Raw genomic sequence first — 22,586 nt, forward strand, 5'->3', positions numbered from 1 at the left:
AGAACTTCATTACATTATGTTAATGAGTGGTCACACTGTTCAATGACCAGGTATGGACACCACGAGTAAACAAAAGAATTTATTTGGAAATTTCCAAACCTGCCAGAAGTGGCATTTTTGCCAAGCCCTAGGCCCACCCTCCTGACTAAGCTCCAAAGGACAACAATCCTCCCAGCCTCCCCTAACCTTATGATGCCCTCCACCACGCGCAACATACCCCTACCTCCGGCTGGGCTAGGGTAGTGGTGTGTCCCCTCCTCTCTGTAGGAGGCTCCAGCTCCCCCAGCCTAAGCACCTGGGTAGAGGGGCAGCCCCCTGGCACCCCAGGAGATGATGGCGGCTATAGCCGCTTGCATAGATTGAGGAAAGAAAATAAGAAAGGAGGCACCAAATAGGGCTCCTTGAAAAACCCCAGCTTAACCCCTGTACAAAAAAATGGCTCCCACATAGAAAATCCTGCTCCCCAAATAGTGCAAATACCCAAAAGAAAGGAAAATACCAGCAGCAAGGCTGGGTTGTAGGAATGGCAAAGAACTTTGGTTTAGAAAGGCTAGGAAGAGTCTGGGCTGGGCCTCCTCCTCTTCCTCACCCAGCTCCTCAGAGCCAGCTCTGGCCCAAAGGGGGAGCCTGTAAACAAGCAAACCCAGCAGCCTTTGGTTCCAAATGTCTGTTACGACAACAAAGCACAGCCTCCAGCAGTCCTACTTGGGCCTGCCTGCAGGGAGCAGAAGAGGCTTCTATCTTGAGAACCCAATTAAAGCCAACGCGAAAAGTAAGTAATAAGGCTTTGGGGACCAAGCAATGAGGAATCCTATCTCTACATTTATGAAACTAAAACTGGGGAGTAGAGGTTAACAGGAGACACTGTCACCCCTCACCCCATCCTACATGTCTTCAGCCATAGCCAGGTCCCAGAAGATGGTCCCCTGCCAGGCTCTGGGGCTGGGATGGAAGGAAGAGATCCCTGAGCAGTTAGGTCAGGCGAATTCCCAGCACCTGTTCCAGTTCCTGCCTTCGCTGCTGCACCTGGAGAAGGAAAAGAATGGCTCAGGCCTCTGCCACTCACAACAAAAGGAGGACAGACTGGGCAGAGCCTCACCTTGGCAAAGATGTGCCTCCCCACTGCTTCTTGGGCCCAGGGCTGATGGTAGAAAGCAGCCCGTCTCTCTTCCTCAGGATTTCCGATCACATCAGTGATGATCTGCAGAGAGCCCAGAATAACCCCTAAGCCAATCTGCCTTTGGGACTGAAAGAACAGTACCTGGGGATAAAAATCACCCAGAAAGAAGACCATACTTTGAGGTCTCGGCGTTGAGAACGGAGCCATTCCTGGATGAAATCCTGGGGGTCAGTGCTAAAGCTGAGCATGAAATCCCTCTGAGTCTTCAACTGGTTGATGGACTCAATGGTCTCATGGATCTGGGGAAGGGGTGCATGTGTCAGATATGCTCTACCAATGGGGTCTGTTCCCACTTCCTGAGCCAGAGATTTTATCCCCAACATGCTTTAAGTATGAAAATAACAGGCCAACTCTCGTCCTGGGTCCCAGAGGAGGTGGTGGAGGCAGAGGACCTACCTTGACGTCTAAAGAGGCAATCTCCTGCTGGTTGGTGGTAGAGGCCAGAAAATTGCTCATCTGAGCTTTCAATGGGTCATCCACCTCCACATCAATGTCATAACAAGCTGTCTTCTTCTGGTCATTGGGGTCCACACTGCAGGCAGTGCACAGGAAAAGAAGGGGAAGCATGTAGCCATGTCCATCATGCCTTCCTGGGGCCCATTCTGTGCAATAAACCAACCTGCTGTGCCTCTGGCTTTATATCAAGCCATGGGTGAATCTGCTCTTCAAAGAGCTTAAACATCTCCTTCCACTTACCTGATGACATGGTTGATGACAATGGGATCTGGATGCTGCAGCAATCCAGCCAATTTCATGGGAATCTCAGAGAAACGGAGTCGGCCACAGCTGAAGATCTGGAAAGAGCACCAAAGGTGGTGATGCCTGAGCACACGAGGTGTGGACCATTCCAGGGCCAGCAAGGACAGCAGTCAAAATACTGACCAAGAACTAGCCCATTGGGGGTCCAGGGCAACAGGCAGGGGCTGGGAGGACAAAGGATGGCACCCAGCTAACCTGGCGGAAGTAACGGTTGCAGTTGATGTATTCGCGCTCATGCCCATCTTGCAGCTGATTGTGCTTGATATAAAGCCACAGGGCCTGCATGATGGCAGCCCTTGTCTGTGTGTGCACTCCCAGCAGCCTTGCCAGCCGAGGGTCCAGTTTATACTGGGGAGGCTGGAGATGAACAAAGGGGGGTCAGGAGGGTTCTTGTGGAAAAACAAAGCAGAACAGCAGGGACAGGAAGGGTTAATAGAAACCTGCCCTCCCCCACAAGTCCCTAAGACCCTGGACATGACCCTAAGGGTATCTGTCACCTGATGATCCAGCATGAGCAGAAGGGTGCATTTGACATTTAGGTCCCCTGGTCGTTTCACCTGGAAGCCATCTGTCTCCTGGGTGGTGGGCATCCGGTGCCACTAACAACAAGGGAGGGAATCGTGCTTATCACCAAGGAGAAGGCTCCAAGAGTACTTGACTATTACCCAAATGACCCATCAGCCTGTGGCTGGTGTACTAAGTTCTCCCCAGGCCTGAGAGCCATTCTTACCTCCACCAGGTGGTTGTCAGGTCCATATAGTTCCTTGTCCAACTCAATGACGAGACTCTTAAAAAATGAAGAAAACTTCCTCTTCTGTTTGCTAGGCTGGGAATGGGAAGGAATTATGAGATGGGGGCAAAGGGATGTTGCTGAGTTCTTGAACCAAAACCTATGCGCTAAGCCCCCAAAAGGAACATTGTTTTGGCCCTGGAATTTAGGGCACTGGTGAATCCTGAGCCCCAAAGAAGCTGTCAGTTTGGGTAGAGACCAGTACAGGAAAGATGCAGCCCCACTGCCAGCCATCTCAGGGAGGTTCCTGTAATAACTACACATCTTCAACCTGGGGCTAGGGATGGCTCAATGGTAGAGTGCATGTGTGATGTCCTTTCTGTTCTTAGCACCACCAAAACAAAAACTTGAGCATCTAGTTAGCTGGGGCTGTGTCCTCTCCCTATGGCAGGACTTCTCTGGGAATGCCCATTTCTGGTCCCAATCTTAAACCCATACAGGCTTCCTCCCCTCCAGACACTTCCATCCCCAACTCACATCATCCAGCAGTTTTCCCTCCACTCGGAGTTCCCAGGAAGCCACCTTGTCCCCTGCTGGAGTTCCCCCAGGGGTCCCTGCAGTTCCTGTACTATCACCTTCTGCCTTGCTGGGACTGAATGTATTGGAAATGTAGATCCGAAGCTTCCGCTTTTGCTAAAGAGGGGAAAATAATCAACTAGAGGTGGACCAACAGTTGGAAATTGTTACCCAATCTTCCCATATGAACTCATTCAGCAATCCATACTGAGTGCTATGGGCCAGGGACCTTGGTAGGCACGGGGAACTGGAAGCAGTAATCCTACACAATTGTATGGGGAAAACAGATGTATCACCATTCATGCCAACACAGTGGGACTGGCAGCATGATGGGTACACACAGGGTGCTGTCAAGCAAGTCAGACGCCCCTGGGGCTGGGAGTCTGGCTTAGTGGTATAGTGTTGCCTAGCATGTGCGAGGCCCTGAGTTTCATCCATAGCACCACAAAAAAAAAAAAAAACCAACAAAGAAATAAAGACTCCAGCTCATATTTTAAATGAAACCCAAATAACCACCATGGCCCCCCAAATATCCTAGTCTCTTGGAAAGCATTCACCACTCAGGAGACTATTCTTTAGGAGAACAGAGAATGAAAGAAAGCTTCTCTAGAGATGGTAAGGAACTATCCAGGCGGGTGTGATGGTGCACCTATGAGCTCAGCAACTTGGGAGACTGAGGCAAGAGGATCACAAATTTGAGGCCAGCCTAGGCAACTAAGGAAGACCCTCAGCAACTTAGCAAGACCTAGTCCTAAAATAAAAAAAAATAAGGCCTAGGGACATAGCTTAGTGGTAAAGTCTCCCTGGGTTACAAAAAAAAAGGAACCACCCTACTACCTTTATCTACTCTTTGGCAGCTTTCAGACTTTTGACCACATGATCCATAACTTTTTTTTTTTTTTTTTAACTTTCATGTTTTGTAACTGGGGAGTGAACCCAGGGGCATTTACCACTAAACTATATTCCCAGTCCTTTTTGTTTTTATTTTGAGACAGGGTCTTACTAAGTTATTAAGGCTGGTCTTGGACCTCCTGAGCCATACATTTACATTTTAAATAATCACCCAGGAGTTGGGGATGTGATTCAATGGTAAAGCATTTGCCTAGCATGTATGAGGCCATAGGCTCAATCCCCATTTCAATCTACGAAAGAAAAAAAAAAGTACTTAATTACTATGACATATTTTTATATTTTATACTATATTATATTCATTTAAAACATGATGACCCCAACACATTAAAGTGAGTTCATGTTCTACTCTTGAGCTGCATCTTTTTTTTTTTTTTTTTTAATATTTTTATTTTTTAGTTCTCGGCGGACACAACATCTTTGTTTGTATGTGGTACAGAGGATCGAACCCAGGCCGCACGCATGCCAGACCAGTGCACTACCCCTTGAGCCACATCCCCAGCCCCATTGAGCTGCATCTTGCATGTGAAAAATACTGCTCTAGTTCAATGCAGACCCTCACTTGACCCTGGAAACAAGGTGAAGGCAGGAAAGGGAGGAAAGTATTTTGGGAAAGCCCCGGATAATCAGAGTTGCACATACTGTCAGAGGCTTTTTGATGGCCTCCTGGATCTCCATCCGCTTGCGAGCAATGGTCTGGTCCAGCTTCCGCTCAAAAGCTAAGAGATCCATGTATGCCTGAGACTCTGGGACAAGCTCCCGAATCTGAGGGTGAAGGAATTCAACAGCTTGCTTCTAGCAGCTCTGGCTCTTTCTTTTTTTCCTTCCCCATCCCTGGGTAGGTGGAGATGGCCTCCCACATGGCCAGACAGTGGGGAGACCTCCCTCCCAACATACTCACTCGCTGAGGTAGAACCTTATCTGCCATCTTCCTCCTCTTTAACCTGGGGAAGACAGAAACTCATTTGAGAGATTAGCAGTCCAAAGGATTCTCGCCCCCCACGCACCCCTCTAGTCCCCAGCAACCTTCCCCAGGGAGCCAGAGGTCTCCCTCAGTCATCAAAGCTCTTGGGATAGAAGGAAATCTGCTACCACCAGAGCTAGACTAGGCAGAGTAGGAGAAATTAATGGTCTTACCCCCGGCGCTGGGCAGGAATCGGGGGCTGGGCCTGGGGCACAAGCAGGCGTTTTCGGAATGGATCCATCATGGTGGGTGGCATGCCAGGTCGAAGTGGAGCAGCAGTACCAAATGGGGAGCCAGTAGGGGGTCCCACCTGCAAGCCAGCCATGGGCATCCGGCTCCCTGGGGATATGCCAGGCCGCTGGGGAAAGTAAGCCAGTGGGGGTGCATAGGTCAGTGGCAGGAACCTACAAGGCAGGTAGCCTATGCCCTCCATCCCTCTCTGTAGTCAGGCCTGGCCCTGAGCACCACATGGGGAGCCCCACTGGAGGCTGGGAACAAAGGGGAGCTGGCGCCTAAGCACAGGGTGTAAACCACACCTGCCCTGCCCCTGCAACCGCCTTTGCAGCTGTGCCAGCAAATGAGGCTGCCAGAGCCAGGGGTGGGAGGAGAGTGCTGCCTACAGAGGGAAAGGGAGCTTCTTAGGATCCACTGTTGCCTTCCAGCCCCAGCATGCTGTGACCCTGCTCCCTGAGGCCAGCTGGCTTTGAGGCACTCAGAGGGTCCCACTAAGCACTCCCCTCCTTCTCCCTCCATCTTGAGAAAGTAGCATGGAGGGGAGGCCTGGGGGCAGTGTCATAGTCAGAGGGGTGTAGGAGTCCAGTGTCCACTCCTATCACCAGCCTTATGGTGACTGAAAGAGGCTGTCAGTATGCTGGCAGGACTATTAGGCAGAGGTACCCCAGGTGGCAACTACAGGAGGATGGCATGGATGTGTCCCAATAGGTGGAGACAGCCTCAGGCAAAGTACAGAGACCATTTGGTCACAATATGGCCCCTACCCACAACCAGAACTTAATCCTTCTCTCAACTCCCTACTGTTAACCCCTACCTGCCTCTAAGCCAGAAGACCCCAAAAGGGAAGCTATGGCCCCTGGGTAGCCTGTGGGAATGAAAGCAGCTGGCACCTGGACTCTGCCCTTGACCCAGGCACCACCTGGCGGCCTGGCTGATGCTGTCTCAATTTAACCCTAGCAATCCCAAACTAGAAAATGGGGATCAGATTATCTTCAGATGTAAGAAGCAGAGTCACAGGGTCAGCAGCCACAATCTGGATGACAAAAATAGTTCTTTAAAAGCCTGCAGAAACATCTTCCAGGAAAGGCTCAGCTCCCTAGCATTTCTGTAGAGCCCATCTGGGAGTCACCTCCACCCCTCAACCCCCTTTCCATGGCTGCTGCCTGCAAGGCCTGTTTGGCAGCTCTGCTTCGCACACACTGTCCCTGGCAGCTTCCCGGGACTGGCCCCAGGGCCCAGATTATGCAACCAGCATGACCAGCCAACCAACCCAGGCTGGGTGGAGACTCTCACCAAATCAAAGGATCTTTCCCCACCCCAGCATCCTGGAGATGAGTCTCCCCTGCCTCTTAACAGAGCACAGAACAGTTGCCCTGCCCCTGCAACTCTGATTTGTGACCAGATACGAAATGAAGAAAACTTGGCCCAGAGACAATGGGAAGGAAACAGGGGAAGTACAGTAGGAGAGTTTGTAGAATGAGGAGTTAAAAATAGGGGGCCCTGGGACCTCAGGAGTCCTGCCACAAGTCTCTCCCTGTCAGGAAGAGATTCATCAGAGCTGTTGAAAGGCAAAAGACAGCCTGGTTTTTCTGCCTTAATGAGCCATAGCAGGAGATTACAGAAAGAACGGGGTGGGGGTGGGGGTGGGGGCGGGGCGGGGACGGGACTCAGTGTGGCCGCAGCTGTAAACCCAGACCAGCTCTCTCAGGTTTGAGTTTTTCCCAATGCTTAGGACAAAGGTAAGAAACAATTGCAAAGTGAGCTAGTGAGATGTGGTCCCCAGGAAACTACTCACTAGGGTTCACAAAACCTGGAACACCACACAGTTCTCCTGGGCAGGTGCTCAGGTAACAGGAAATCCCAAGACTAGGCAGCACAGGAGGGCCTGTAATAGGCACCATCTTATTAATCTGGAGATATCCTCTAGACTTCCTGGGCTCTGAGCCTCTAGCTCACCCAGGGCCCCCAAAGGAAGACTGCTTACAGTTCAAGTCCTGGCTCAGCTTTGCAAAGCTCCACACCTAAGCTTGAAAGCGCCAGTAATTCCTTCCCATTCAAAACAACTCATGTTTTTTTTGTTTTTGTTTTTTTTTAACAACTCAGCCTCCCAGCCTCCCTACCTGCATCAGAGTTAGGTTGGTCTGGTTCATTCCTCTGAACCCCAGAAGGTACAGCAATTTCTTTTCCTTTGGCCCAGCACCCACCCATATTCCAAGCTTAACCACCACCCAGGAGAACAGGGCAGGAGGCTGGGCTACAGCCTCTAGGGGAGCAATCTAGGGCTCTGCTCCATCCAAAACCTGTGCCCCTAATACAACTGGTGGCTGGACCTAAGAGCCTCAGTTGGAGAACATAATCCCCCAACCCATGAATAGGAAGCATTTTGAACTCTGGAGTAAACGCAGTGATACATGGTTTTTTTGTTTTTTTTCATTTGGGTTTTTTGTTTGTTTGTTTTAGCTTTTCAGTTGATTGTGATCCAAAGCTAGAACCACTCTCTGGAGGGAGATGGACTGTCACATCCCTTCTTTCAACAGGTTTACCTGTTTTCCCAAATCCTTGTTCTTCCACTTACTCCACAAAGACTTAACAGACAGGAACTCCTTTGTTCCCCAGACCTCAAGTCCTTCTCTTGGAAGTCATACAACTGGGCTTAGAAAGAAAGCAACAAGATTCCCCTTAAACTTAACCAAAGTTAGCTGGGTGGTTCTTCCATCTATCTCTTCTGCCCCTCTGAGGAGTAGGATGGGGAGATGATGATGGGAAACTTGTGAGATGGGAAGTCCAGGCTCAGAGCTATCTCCTGCCCTATACCTAGCAGCCGAGAGCTATCCAGCCAGCTAGCCTGGGATTGTCACAAGACCCAAGGCCATTCCCCAGAAACACTATGGAATCCATCCTTGCAGGGGCTTTCCCAAGGGCACATTTCCTATGGGTTCCATGCCAAGGAAACTGAAGAGGCTTTTGTCTGTTCCAAGTCCTCCAAGGCCAAAAGCCCACAAGAAGCTCCCAGGCCAGGTCTTAGCTAGTAGGCCCAATGACTAGAATGACAGATGCAGGGACACTCAGCAACACTCTGGAACCATGAATCACCATGGCGGAGAACAAGATGGGAAAGATGGACAGCATTTGCAGTCCTTGGAACCAGGTTTGTCTCTGTTCATATTCAAACCCATTGTTTTCTTTTGAAAAAAAGGGGAATGAAGAGTAAGGGAAAAATCACTATCCCCAGTTAAATAAGCATCTCTTTTGAAAGTGAGGGCTCAGGGGCCTTAGCAGATTATGTGTACCCCTTGAGGATCCACTTCTGGGACCTCTACCTGAGAACACCAGGAGATAACAAAGGAAGCCACAGTGCACACCTTCGGACATTAGCACAACATGGGTTAGGATATGGCATTGTCAGAACCTGGAAACTAAATAAAAGCGGAGTGGGGTAGAAAAAAGGACGGACACAATTCCCAAGCATTCTGGGACAATATGAAACTGGGGAACTGGCCAGTCCCATAACAGGGTCAGGCTGACCACAAGATCAACTCTCTGCCTCTTAATGGCCTTTGAAGCTGCAACTTGAGATGCTGTCTTCGAGGGATCAGGACAGTACCCTCTGAAAGCAACTCCTGCAGCTGCAAGCTCCTCCAGCCCAGAACAGCAAGACTCCATGGAGCCATTCAGCTCCTCAAGACTCATCAATTCCTGGACAATGACACCAGGCAGGAAGCCCAGAAGAGTCTACCCAGAATGCTGTTACTGGGCTGGGTCTTCCTCAGGCCTGGCCATCACTGTCTCTGGTCTAACCCAGAGTTATCCTGGCCAGAGCCTGGACCTGACCAGGGAGTCCAGCCTGCTCCTGCACAGGCTAGAGTCCCAGAGCCCTTCTGCCTCCCACGCTGTGGGAAGCCTCCTTCCTCTTTACTAGCTAGCAGCTGGGAGCCATCTCAAGACAGGCTAGGGCTCTGCCAGTTCTCAACTATAAAAAACAGGGCAGACCTAGAGTGGGACCGAGGCCAATGCTGGGTAACCCTGGATTCTCAGTAAGGACCCTTTTCCAAAACTTCATCAACTCTCAGGACTTCCCACCCCAGAACCTGCACTAGACTTCTCAGCGCAAGCGCCCACAATTCCCTGGCTGCCAGAACGCCTCCATCTCTCACGCAGAATCCCTGTGCCAAGAAGCCAAGAGATTCCTCCAACTGCATCAAACCTTCCACCACCGTAGGGTTCCTCTCACCCTTTTCTTTAACTCTGCCACCATTCCTTAGACGCAATCGGAGAGTCCCCAACCTGGCCCTTCACTGGCTCCTGAGAATTCCTCCTACAAGGCCCCTGCGCCTTCCATCCACAGACTCCTCCTGAGACCTCACTCAAGGACCCCAGGCAATATAACCTGGCGCCATCGCGGCGCCGACCGCCCGCCGGCCCGCCTCACCTGGTACTGAGCAGCGGGGCCCGCGGGGCCCATAGGGCGGAAGGCGGCGGTCCCGGGTCCCCCCACGCCTCCAGCGGGCCCCGGGCCCCTAAGCGCCGGGCCGGGCAGCATTCCGGGTCCCGCTGGGGGAGGCGGCGCTCCCAGGGCCGCAGCCACGGCGCCGCCGCCGGGACTCAGAGGGGGCAGCGGGAACCCGCCCGCGCCACGGCCCGACATAGCTCCGTCCCGTCCCGCGGTGCTCGGATCCGGCCTCCGGGTTCCGCGTCGAGTCCGCTCCGCGCGCTATGCTCCGCGATCCGGGACTTTCCAATCTTAATTCCGGGTTCCGAGGTTTACCGATCCGGGTTCCGGGATTTCCTAATCCAAGTTCGCGAGTTCCTCACAGACCCGCTTTGGGTCAGGGCCGACCCTGATTCCGCTCCTGCACGGGAGATCCGGATCCGGGATCTCCTGCAGGCCCGCCTGCCGCCGCGGGCCTCGGCAGGTTTGATCGCTCGAGTCTAGTTACCAGAGGCGGTCACTCACTCCAAGCCCCGCCCAACTCGGGGCGAGCGCTATGCCCCACCTCTACTTAGCAGCCCAATGGAGAATGCCTCTTCAAGTCCCGCCCCTCGTGAGACCCGCCCCTAACAGACACCGCGCCTAACCGCCGGCATCAGAGCCCCGCCCACACTCCTTGGGCCTGCCCCTTGCTGGAGAGGCGGGAACGGAAATTGCGCATGGAAGCGCCAAGCCAGGGGCGGGGTCAGAGGTCGAAGGTCAGCTGGCGCCTCTGCTGCTACAGCATTCTGCTGGTTGTAGGTGCCTTCCCAAAATGCCCAGCTGTACTTCCTGAAAGTACTTTTGTCAAGTGTTTCTTATTTTTCTTTCTTTCTTTTTTTTTTTTTTTTTGGCACTATGGATTAAACCCAGGGGGTGCTCTACCACTCAGGTACAGCCCCAGCCCTTTTTGTTTTTTAAGACAGGATCTCGCTGAAGTCAGTCGTTCTTCATTTTCAGCGTTAAAGAGCTTTTAGAACTGTTCTCTGGGGCAGAAGAGCCACCACCTGGGCTCTTTTAAAAAAGCTCATCCTGGTTGCTCAGAGCTGCCAGGGGACATGAGCGGCTCCGGATTTGATCCAGCTGTGTGAACGGTTGACTTGGCCAGACGCCTCGGTCTTATCGCACATTTGTCTTTCTTCAAGGAAGCCTGGTACTTTACTTCACAGGAAATATTTCTAGTCGAAGGAAATTTGCATAAAAATATACCTCCCAGTAGTTTTTCTTTAAGTTCTTTCTCCAGTATTTATAACACCACGTTTTCAAAAATTAATTACTTTTTCCGAAACCACTGGCCTGTTTTCAGGAGGTGTCTAACATAAAGTGCTTCGGCTGTGCTAGGGACCAACCCTGTGGTGGTGTGGAGTTTCCTTCCCCAATACAGATCAGTGCTTCTTATACTTTAATGAACATTATAAAATACAAATACCTAAGGCTCCTTGTTAAAAACAGTAGGTGGGCCCGCAGGAATATAGCTCAATTGGTAGAGTGCTTGCATCAATGCACAAGTCCCTGAATTCAATCCGCAGCATCACAAAAAAAATTTAAAAATGAAGTTTATGATTCAGCAGGTGGGGGCAGGACCCAAGATTCTGCATTTCTAATCAACTTCCCAAGGGGTGCTCTGAGTCAACTACATTTTGAGGTAGGGTAGCCACTATAGATATTTTTTTCCCCTATGAAAATATTTGCTTTTTCATCTCCAGCCAAGTGATTGATTGCTTTCTTCCTTTCCTGCACCATAGCACCCCAGATACTGTTTATAGCAGTCTTCCAGCCCTTTTTAGAAATTAGTTCTCACCTGGACCTCTTTTTATCGTTGTTACAGTGATAAATTCTGCTGTGACTGTGTTTCTGCCTCTTGACTTCTCAGAGATCCCTCTCCTGTTTTTCCCTGAGTTGGTTACCTGTCATTCTGGGAACAGGCCACTGAAATTGTTTCAGTCATTGAACCATGGCCCTTCCCCAACCCTGTAAGATGGATAATTAATGTCTATTTCCACTCTTTCAAGCTTCTAGAACAATAGTAGTTCAGGAGAAAGTGCTAGGGGCTGTAGGGAATCAGAATCCTTTGGGGAGCTATTGCAAATGATCCCTGCCAACCTTCCCTCCAATCCAATGGCTTCCATTGTTGCATTATAAAAATAAGCCAACCCAGTAATTCTGATACAGTCCCCTTTGTAGACAACCACCACTCTGGAAAAGAGGCAAACTAATGCATACAATTAAGAAAAGATAAAACAGGGACTTCAGTGGTGGCTCAGTGGTAGGGCATTTGCCTAGCACCTGTGAGGCACTGAGTTCAATACTCAGCACCACATAAAAATAAATGAATAAAATAAAGTATTTCTAAAAATAGATAAAACAGTTAAATATAATCCAGGCCCTGTTAATTGTTTGCTTAAAACCCTCCCAGCTCCCTATTGCTCTTAAATTGAATATTTAAAGCTCTGCAGCCCCTGACTCCTGCTTACCTCTGTAGGCTCATTTTAAATCACTGCCTTTGACTCTGGAAACAGCCCAGATGGTATCTTTACAATTTCTCAAACCACCATCCCCTGCTCTTCCTTAACTTTTCTGCTGTTTCTTTACTTCCCACCAAGTGATTATCACATGTAAGTGTTTATGTGTATACTGGCTTACCATCTGATCTGGCTCCCTCACTAAAATATAAACTCTATGAAGGCAGGATTCACATAACATAAAATTAACTATATAAAAGTGAAAAACTCAATGTGCATGTATGAGTATGTAACAACAAATTCCATTATTATGTATAATTACAGTGCATCAATAAAAATATGGAAAAAAATTTAAAAGTGAACAATTCAGTGACATTTATTACATTCACACTGTTGTGCCACCACCACTTCTATTTAGTTCTGAAACAGCTGTTATCAACCCAGCTGTTCAGAACTAAATAGAGGTGGTGTGGCACAATAGTATGAATGAAAATTAAGCATTAAGCATACCCATTCTTCCCTTCTTCCCAATCCTTGGTACCCACTAATCTGCATTCTATCTCTGTGATTTACCTGTTCTGGATATTTCATATAATTGGAATAATAGTATGTGGCTTTTGTGTCTGTCTTCCTTTACTAAACACAATGGCTTCTTTTTTTTTTTTTTTTTTTTTTACTATTGGGGATTGAACTCAGGGGTGCTCTATACTGAGTTACACCCACAGTTTTTTTTTTCTTTTTTTAAATATTTTTTTAGTTGTAGATGGACATAATACCTTTATTTTATTTATTTACCTTTATGTGGTGCTGACACATGCTAGGGAAGCACTCTACCCACTGAGCTACAACCCCAGCCCCCACTTTTTTGAGACAGGGTATTGTTAAATTAAGAAGGATGGCCTTGAACTTGCAATCCTCCTGCCTCAGCTTCTCAAGTTGCTGGGATCACAGGTGTGCACCATCATGCCCAGCTAAGCATGTTTTTGAGGTTAATGTATGTTGTAGCATGGATAAGTACTTTACTTCTTTTTATGGATGAATAAACTCCTTTGCATGTGTATAGCACAATTTGTTTATCCATTTATTTGTTGATGGACATTAGGGCTGTTTCCACTTCTTGGCTATTGTGATTAGTGTACATCTGTGAACATGCATGTGCTTGTATTTCTTTTTTCTTTAGTACTTGTTTTTAATTACTTAGGTTATATACTGTGTCTCTCCTGGTCATTATTATAATGTATATGAATAAACAATCTTTGAGCATAGTAGGAGAGAATGATAAATAAATAATATCAACATTGAGTTAATTGCTATGATAAAATTTCCTGAAAGTGTTAGGGAGAAGCCACATGTAGCGGCACATGCCTGTAATCCCAGTGGCTAAGGAGGCTGAGGTAGAAGGATCTCGAGTTCAAAGCCAGCCTCAGCAAAAGTGAGGCACTAAGCAACTCAGTGAGACCCTGTGTCTAAATAAAATACAAAATAGGGCTAGGGATGTGGCTAAGTGGTAGAGTACCACTGAGTTCAATACCCAGTACAAAAAAAACAAAAAACAAAAAACAAAAAAAAAAAAAAACAGTGTTAGGGAGAAAACAGAGACATCTAAGACATGGAAGGGATAAAGGAAGATTTCCTACACAGTATGCAAAAAGTAACTTAACATTTATTAAGCATTACTGCACACAGTAGCTCACTGAATTGTCACAACACACGAGTTAGATACTACATGAGGTACATACTATTTTTACTTCTATTTTAGAAATCAAGGCAGAAAAATTCAATTGCTTGCCTACCCTCCCTATGATGGTGCTGGGATTCAAACCTGGTTCCCACATGGCTTTAGAATTCACACTCCAGGAACTTAAATCACTAGACACCACAATTTGTCAGTAGCTATGTGTCTGCTTTTTTACTTGCAGAGAAATAGTGTTAACCTAAAAATAAAGTGCCATGGGGGACTCAGAGATTGATAGGTCCTGATTAACCAGTTTTCCTGAAACACTTTGTTTTGAAGGTTGAGATACTATTGATAGTTACTCAAGAGGCAAATAGGATCTGATGTCTCACTTCAGACAATTAGGAACTTGTGAAAAACAGAGCTGATTAATGGTGAAGAATCAATAGCTGTAGGGGACGGGAGAGATTCCCACTGCTGGCTGCCCATATAGGACCTAATGGTGCAGCCACTAATAGGTCTTGCAGTCACAGAAGTGGCAGCATTCCTGTGCCTTTGTCCTCTTAGCTGGGAATGCCTTTTTCTCTTCCTTCCTTCTTTTCTGAATACTTATTCTGCTTAGTGCCTACTTTTCAGGGATTTCAATAATTTTCATTGAAAACTTCTATGATCCCAGTATAACTCTAAAGGAGGGACTTTCCTATAACCTCTGGACCCTATTGCATCTACATATGCTCAGAGAGACTGAATGGAACTCGAGTATTTAATTGAATAAACTATTTAATAGTAAAGAATTTAAAATAATCAGAGCCAAAGGGGCAAGTCCCAGTATGGGCCCTGTGGTTCCTTGCCCAGATATTTGTTTGGCCAAATAGTGCTTCTTGGAGTTCACAAGAGGAAGGCCCTTGGAGCAATATAGCTCAGTACTTCCCCTAGACCAGGTCAGCAAAGGATCATTCCTAAGAATGGATGTCCCTCAGGAGGTCAGAATTTCAGGAGAAGCAATGTGGATAATCAGATAATGATGGGAAATATTTATTGAGATGGCAGTACTGTTGGAGCTGTACCAAAAGTCTGTCCAGTGGAGCATCCAGACAACTGAAGTATCCAACTGCCACATGGATATGATGATGGTAGCAGGTCCAGTGCATTGGACAGACAGAGGAGCAGAATGAGGGAACACCAGGACAAAGCAGCAGATGTTGTACTCAGAGTTTGAGAAGCATTTATTGAGCACCTTCTATGTGTCAATCTCTGATATATGTTAATAAAGAAGATGAATGCACAAAAGATCATTTCCCCATGTACTATAATTTGGAACTTGAATGTTCCCCAAAGAACCATGTGTTAAAGCTTGGTCCCCCAGCTTGGTACTATTGGGAGGCAGTAGAGCCTTTGAGAGGTGAGGCTTAGTGGGAAGTCCTTCGGTCATTGGAGGCATGCCCTTGAGGGGATTGTTGGACCCTGGTCCCTTCCTCTTCCTCTTTGTTCCCTGGTGTAAGCAATTTTTCCCCACTACATGCTCCTGCCGTGATATGTTGCCTTGGCACAGTCCCAAAGCAACATGACCAGTCAATCACAAACTAGAACCTATAAAACTGTGAGCCAAAATAAACCTTTTCTCTTTATAAGTTGATTGTCTCCGGTATTTTGTTATACTGATGATAAGGTACTATGTGGATACTTCAGGAGGCCATTAATGAGGAAAAACCATCAATGAAGACTTCTTGAAGGAGGTTATATATGAGTTAGGCAAAGAAGACAGAGTATGACTCAAAGAAATGAAACGGTACTGGGTGAATCAGAATGAATCAGAATCAGTGTTGCTGGATCATCTTCTGTGTACACATTGTGGTCACAATTCTCCACACATACTATTTTCACAGTCAACACAGTCTAACAGATAAACATCAAAAGTGTAGAGACTTCCAATGGTGGGGACAGATAGCAGTATAAAAGCAGAGGGCTTCAGCCAAACATAATGATGTATGCCTATAATCCCAGCTACTTGGGAGGCTGAGGCAGGAGGATGACAAGTTCAAGGCCAGCCTTGGCAACTTAGTGAGACCTGTCTCAAAATAAAAACTAAGAAGGGATGGGGATGTAGATCAGTGGTAAAAACAAAACAACAACAAACAACCAAACCTCCTGGGTTTTATCCCCAGTACAAAAAAGGGGTTGGGCTTCAGCCCTGGGAGCCAGTCTCTTAACCTAGAATACCATGAGAAGCCTCAATGGTTTCATATTCTTCGGGTATTGCTGTGACAAGGAGTTGGCAAAGAGAACCTAGGAAATTTGGAAAGGCTCCTTTGGAAGGAAAAATTGACAGATGGTGTTTACAGCTCTGCTTTGGTTCTTCCATCAGAGTGAATGCCAGATGTTTTCTTCTGGTTTCTAAGCTAGTGTGTTACATCTAAAAAGCTCTTTTGCCCAAAGATAATGAAATGTGGGTAAAAGTCTGACTTGCTGCTATATGAAGCCAAGATTTGATGTTACCATTCTAATCTTTTCTTTAAGTCATGTAACAGCATCACAATCTGACAAAAGAGGACTTTTTTATATTTATTTTTTTAGTTGTACACAATATTTTATTTTGTTTATTTATTTTTATGTGGTGTTGAGGATCAAACCCAGGGCTTCGCGCATACCAGGCGAGCGCTCTACCACTGAGCCACAACCCCAGCCCAAAAGAGGACTTTTGCAACCATTAAAAAGGATGTTATAGGGCTGGGGTTGTGGCTCAGTGGTGAATTATTTGCCTCACACATATGAGGCACTAGGTTCGGTCCTCAGCACCACATTAAAAAAAAAAAAAAGAATAAAAGTAAAATAAAGTATTGTGTCTATCTACAACTAAAAATATAGTAAAAAAAAAAAAAAAAAGGATGTTACAAGCTGGACATGATGGTGCCATGTCAGTGATCCCAGTTACTTGGGAGATTGAGGCCAGGAGGATTGCAAGTTCCAGGCCAACCTCAGCAATTTAGTGAGACCTTATCTCAAATTTTTAAAAAAGCGCCAAGAGTGTAGCTCTGTGGTTAAGTGCTTGCATAGCATGCATGAGGCCCTAGGTTCTTGGAGAAAAAAAAATCCACAGAACTATGTAACACACAGAGGGAACTTTGATGTAAACTAAGAACTTGAGCTGATAATAATGCATCAATATTTGTTCCCATTGGAGCAAATGTACCACATTAATGAAAGATGGTATTTTTTCCCCGTAGATCTAAAATTGTTTTTAAAAAATAAAATCTAAAAACTGGGGTTGGGGAGTAGGGCTACAGATAGTTTGTAACACTTTTACAATCTCTGGAGCTAAGGTCTGGGACATGATTCTGCAATTTGTTCTCTCCAGTGAAAGATTAAGACCTGCATGGCATTGTGGTCTCAGAGGCCTCTTCTGGTCACTTCTTAGATCTTTGAGGTTACCTCCTGGCTTTTGAACTTGGATCCAGAACTATTGGTATAATTAATAAACAGACCACTACTGTAGTGAGACAACAAGGGAAGGGCTTCTACTGGGATTCTGTCTCATCTGTACTCTCCTGCTGGCCCTAAGTGTCCTTGTCCTCTCACTTTCTATCTTTAGCTCTTTTCTCTATACCTGATGTATTCAGACGTACTCATCTTCTTCCATCCTTTCAATTACTGTTTTCTGATGACCCTAAATCTCCATCTCCAACCACCACCTTTCTCTTGAGCTTTAGATCTATATTTCTAGCTCCCTGCTAGATGCTCTGTAAGTCATTTAAACCCATCTGCTCAAAATCAATGTCTCATTGTCTTTCCAGACTGCCCCTCCTTCTCTGTATCAATCTTGGTGAAGGGCATGGGGACATGGCAAAGGGCCAACCCCTGCCTTGCTGAGACAGTCACACTGGTCTTGCAGGCAAAAGAAAGCTAAGGAAGATGGAGTGACCCAGCCAGATGCCCAGGGTGCCTACTACCAGAAGTAAAGAGAACAGAGAAAGTCTTGAGGACTTTCATTTGAAATCATCTTTCATTCCACTTTCCTTCTCCCCCTCATTCTCAATCACTGTGTTCTGTTGATTTTACTTCCTAAATCTTTCTGGGATTCATTCTACCCAACTTAAGTCCTCAATATCTCTTCTCTAACCCATGCAACTGGCTTCTCTGCTAACTGGCTATCCCACTTTGTCCTCCCAGATAAGTTTAGTCAAGGACAACAAAGCAGATCCAAACACTCTACTCATTGTTTATGTGCCCTCCATTACCTTCATCAGGGGGGTTAACTCATGATCCCTTAGGTTTCTCAGAAATTCCTCAGGAGCAGGGCATGGAGGTACACCCCTGTAATCTCTGCAGCTCAAGAGGTTGAGGCAGGAGGACTGCAAGTTCAAAGTCAGCCTCAGCAATTTTGCAAGGCTCTAAGCAACTCAGTGAGACCCTATCTCTAAATAAAATATACAAAGGACTGGGGATGTGGCTCTATGGTTAAATACCCCTGCGTTCAATCCGTGGTACAATTAAAAAAAATTTTAAAAAAAAGGAGAAAAAAGAGAAATCCTTCAGGAACTTTATGGAGAGCTGAGGGTGAGCTGGAAGAGCAGAAATAAGGGTTCCTCTGAAGTCCACCCTGATCCCTGCTTTGACCAAGCAGCTCTGCTTTTGTTTTATATACTGAGTGACTTAGGCAGGATTTCCTCTGAAAAAAAGAGTCCCACAGCTCTAAAATGCTTAAAAGTCAATGACTAGGGCTGGGAGTGTAGCTCAGTGGTATAGCATTTGCTTAGCATATGCAAGGACCTGGGTTTGATCCCCAGCACTGCAAATAATAATAATAATAATAATAATAATAATAATAATAATAATACAAGCTACTGACTTACAGAAGAGTAAGTTTAAAATTCTTAGCATGGAACAAGTGGCTCTTTATTATCTGTCCTCATGCTATCTTTTTTTTTTTAAAGAGAGAGAGAGAGAGAAAGAGAATTTTTAATATATATATATATTTTTTTTTTTTAGTTTTCGGCAGACACAACATCGTTTGTATGTGGTGCTGAGGATCGAACCTGGGCCGCACGCATGCTAGGGGAGCACGCTACCGCTTGAGCCACATTCCCAGCCCCTCATGCTATCTTGATAGCTTCATTTTCCACTGATAAACGATGTATTCTACCATCAGGCCACAATGAACTCACCTTCTCTGAACATACCAAGCCCTTCCATAGTCTGTTTTCTTTCTGTCTACCATGTCACTAGGCTGTATGTCCTGTATGCTGCTGTGTCCCTACTACCTAGAACCATTCTTGGTATAAAATTAAGTACTCAAGTGCCTCTGAGTTCAATCCCCGACATCAATCAATCAATCAATCAATAAAATTAAGTACTCAATACGTATTTATTAAGTGAATAATCTTCCCATATTCTGCCGTGGAAGCATCAGTTTATCCTTCAAGGTCAACACAAATGTCATTGCCTCTGAAATTTTCATGACTTATTATTCCCACCTTCTAAATGACATCATCAATTTGTTGCTGCCTTTTGTTTTTCACAATACTTGGTCCAAGGCTCTGTAACAATATGTAACATATTACGCTGCAGCATTTTTGTGGGGGACTGTCTCCATCCACAAATCCCTCCAGTGTGAACTCCAAGAGTCAAAAGGACTTTGCAGAAACCATGAGGGCTCAGGAAATAACTCTGATAAAAGTTAACTCCATTCCCCACCCCAGAACTCTGTTTCACTGACCATTCTGATCAGTAGCTAACCTATTAGGACAGGTTGAAAACATCTAAACAATTCAACAAATCCTTGAGCATAACCTTTGCCAGAGCACTTATCCATTTAAAGGAACAACTTCTCTACTTCCCTAGGAAAGCATCTTTTATATAAAGTCATGGGTTAGCCAAGTAAGCCTATTTACCAAAATTAACTCAGGGCCAATTTATAAAATTAACAGAATACTTAAAAATTTTTTTACATGGTACAACTATTTTTAAAAAAATATTTAGTTTTTAGTTGTAGTTGGATATAATACCCTTAATTTACTTAAATTTTATGTGGTGCTGAGGATTGGAACCCAGGGTTGCCTTGTATCTGTTAGGTGACCGCTGAGCCACAACCCCAGCCCGATACAGGGGCTATTTTAATGCCTTGAAATTTAAGTTTTTCAATAAAAAAAGCAAAGTTTGGCTGATATGCCATTGAGGAATTGGAAAAAAGGAAAATAAAATTATAGCATTTGACAAAATAAAAAATTACATTCAGGGGCTGACAGCATAGCTCAGTGATAAACTGCTTGCCTAGCATTTGGGAGGCCTTGGTTTCTACCCCCAGCACTACAAAACAAAAACAAAAAAAGAGACACTCAAAAAGGTATCTGAAAGAAATAAGTAGCCAAAAAATCCTGCCAAATATGAGTACGGAAATTTTGGTTTCTGACCAAGAATGATTAGGATGTTGATGTGTAGCAGTTTGGCGAAATGAACATAAAATGAGTAAACCATTCAAAGCCACAAAGGAGAAATAAAGGTACCTTGAAGCGTTACTACACTATATCTTAAGGACTTGGCTCAGATTTGCTTTTGGTTTTGTTGTTGTTGTTTGTGGCTTTTCTTTCTTTCTTTCTTTTTTTTTTTTTTGCCCCCAGTACTAAGAATTGAACCTGGGGCCTTGCACATGCTAGGCAGGTGCTCTATAGCTGAGCTACATTCCAAGGTAGGCTCAGATTTAACATGCATTAGTCAGAAATGTCTGTGAAGGATCCAAAAAATAAAAACAAGAAGTGAACATGGGGGCTGGGATTGTGGCTCAGCGGTAGAGCGCTCGCCTAGCACGTATGAGGCCCTGGTTTCGATGCTCAGTACCACATAAAAATAAATAAATAAAATACTACAACTAAAAAATAAATATATATTTAAAAAACCCAAGAAGTGAACGTGTTAAAAAGTAATTTAACATAGGAAATTTACTGGGAAGCAATAGGAGCAACCACATGATAATACATTTTGCTAGAAGTAACTCATAAGGAGATATGCAAATGAAGAAACTAGCAAAAATATTTTTCTGCTTATTAAGAAAACAGCTGTGTTAGGATATAGTTGACAATTAACCACACATTTGAATTTACACAACTTTAAAATTTTGACATAAACTCTATTCCCCACCCCCTCCCTTGGGTACCAAGCATAAAACCCAGGGGTGCTTAACCACTGGGCAGCATCCCCAGCATAGAATAGAATGCCTTTATTATATTTATTTTTATGTAGTACTGAGGATCGAACCCAATGCCTCACACATGCTAGGCAAGCGCTCCACCACTGACCTACAACCCTAACCCTCCCCAGCCTTTTTTATTTTTTGAGACAGGGTCTCCATAAATTGCTGAGATTTTAGATTCTCCTGCCTCAGCCTCCCGAGCCACTGGGATTACAGGAGTGCGCCACTGCCACAAACTTTTATTTTCTTAAAGACTTTAATTACCTTATGACTTAACTTCACACAAATTGAATAATCCTTGCAGTGCTTCCAGGAAGATAAATAACGACCCACCAATTAAATCTTTCCAGTTGGGCGCGGTGGAGCAGGCCTGTAATCCTAGCAATTTAGGAGGCTGAGGCAGGGGGAAATCACTGGCTCGGAAACAGTGAAGTCCCGTCTCAAAAAATAGAGAGGGTTGGGGATGCAGCTCGGTGGTAGAGCGCTTCCGGATTCAATTCCCAGTATCACAAAAAAACAAAATATCCCAAATTTCCCAGAAATCTCCGAAATCTGTCAAAACCAGGCCCTACAGTAGTTAAGTGCTGGCAAGTTTATTAAGAGTTAGAAGAAACACTACGTTTTTAAGAATTGGTTATCAGGAGTCCTCCCCATTTTGCCCTGTTGAGCTGTTTGCGGGATTGGGATGTCGAAGGTGTGTCTCTGATAAGCACAGTTCCTCATTCCGCTTCTGACCGAGGATGCCACGGGTGGGGATGCTGACCAACGTTACCAGCCAGAAGAAGGTGGTGGTAACATCTTCTCTGGACAAACTCCAATTTTCATTTGGAGAAAAATGAGCGAAAGATGATCGCTTAAAAGTGTTATTTGCATGTGGAATGGGGCATAAAAATGGGAGTAGGGGCTCGAGGAAAGAAGGACTTTTCGAATACTGCCAGAGCCTCGCTAAACCTACCTCCCAACTCAAGCGGGGGTAGCCGTGAGTGGACCCCGGAGAAAATTTGAAAAGTAAAACCCTCAAGCCAAAGGACTTTCAAGATGTAGGGTCCTAGGAAGGAATACGGCTGCGCGCGCATCTAACTGCAGCAACAGGACGACTCACGGGTTTAGGCAGAACCACCAGACGAACAGGCCCAGGAGAGGACAATCTCTTGTTTTTCTTTATAGAGCCACTATTTGTTGCAATATACATTTACTTTTCATTTTCACTTTATTTGATTAAGTAATCAATATTTGAGTCAAATATGTGCTCTCAGCCACACAGGATACAGGCCTCCCTACCTTTATCTTCCCTACGCACCCCTACGGTCGTTTTTACCTTTCTGCTCGCCTCATTTGTCTCAACCAATCCCGCTGAGATTTCGCGTTTGCGTCACGAGTTTCTAGGCGATCGGGAAAATCCTCTCCGCGGCTGAGCGAAGACGCGCCCCCTCCTGGTGGTGCAGA

At 45.8% G+C, this 22,586-nt stretch overlaps 1 protein-coding gene across 3 annotated transcripts; it reads right to left on the reverse strand.

Moving 5' to 3' along the window:
* Positions 1–66: 66 nt before the first annotated feature.
* Smarcd2 (SWI/SNF related, matrix associated, actin dependent regulator of chromatin, subfamily d, member 2) lies at positions 67–10,323 on the reverse strand. Of its 3 annotated transcripts, XM_015504806.2 has the most exons (13): positions 9,782–10,322; positions 5,292–5,476; positions 5,056–5,098; positions 4,797–4,919; positions 3,207–3,362; positions 2,670–2,765; positions 2,437–2,538; positions 2,135–2,296; positions 1,877–1,974; positions 1,577–1,712; positions 1,297–1,419; positions 1,100–1,201; positions 67–1,026 (listed from the first exon to the last, which is right to left on the reverse strand). In XM_015504806.2, the coding sequence occupies exons 1-13, from the start codon at positions 9,995–9,997 to the stop codon at positions 973–975; spliced, it is 1,596 nt and encodes a 531-aa protein (XP_015360292.1). In that variant the 5' UTR covers positions 9,998–10,322; the 3' UTR covers positions 67–972. The 3 variants fall into 3 exon arrangements, with proteins under 3 accessions (XP_015360292.1, XP_048654096.1, XP_048654097.1); XM_048798139.1 differs by having other exon boundaries at positions 67–1,201; XM_048798140.1 differs by lacking the exon at positions 3,207–3,362 and having other exon boundaries at positions 67–1,201; positions 9,782–10,323.
* Between the last annotated feature and the right edge of the window lie 12,263 nt (positions 10,324–22,586).

The sequence above is a fragment of the Marmota marmota genome, unplaced genomic scaffold (genome assembly GCF_001458135.2).
Source record: "Marmota marmota marmota unplaced genomic scaffold, marMar, whole genome shotgun sequence".
Classification (NCBI taxonomy): domain Eukaryota; kingdom Metazoa; phylum Chordata; class Mammalia; order Rodentia; family Sciuridae; genus Marmota; species Marmota marmota.

Excerpts from the sequence above, each read along its gene's own strand:
- Smarcd2 (XM_048798139.1), bottom strand. The coding sequence starts at position 9,997 with ATGTCGGGCCGTGGCGCGGGCGGGTTCCCGCTGCCCCCTCTGAGTCCC. Across the intron at positions 1,713-1,876 it reads GTCATCAACCATGTCATCAG|TGTGGACCCCAATGACCAGA; the intron begins GTAAGTGGAAGG and ends CACTGCCTGCAG. Across the intron at positions 1,202-1,296 it reads CTCAACGCCGAGACCTCAAA|ATCATCACTGATGTGATCGG; the intron begins GTATGGTCTTCT and ends GGCTCTCTGCAG.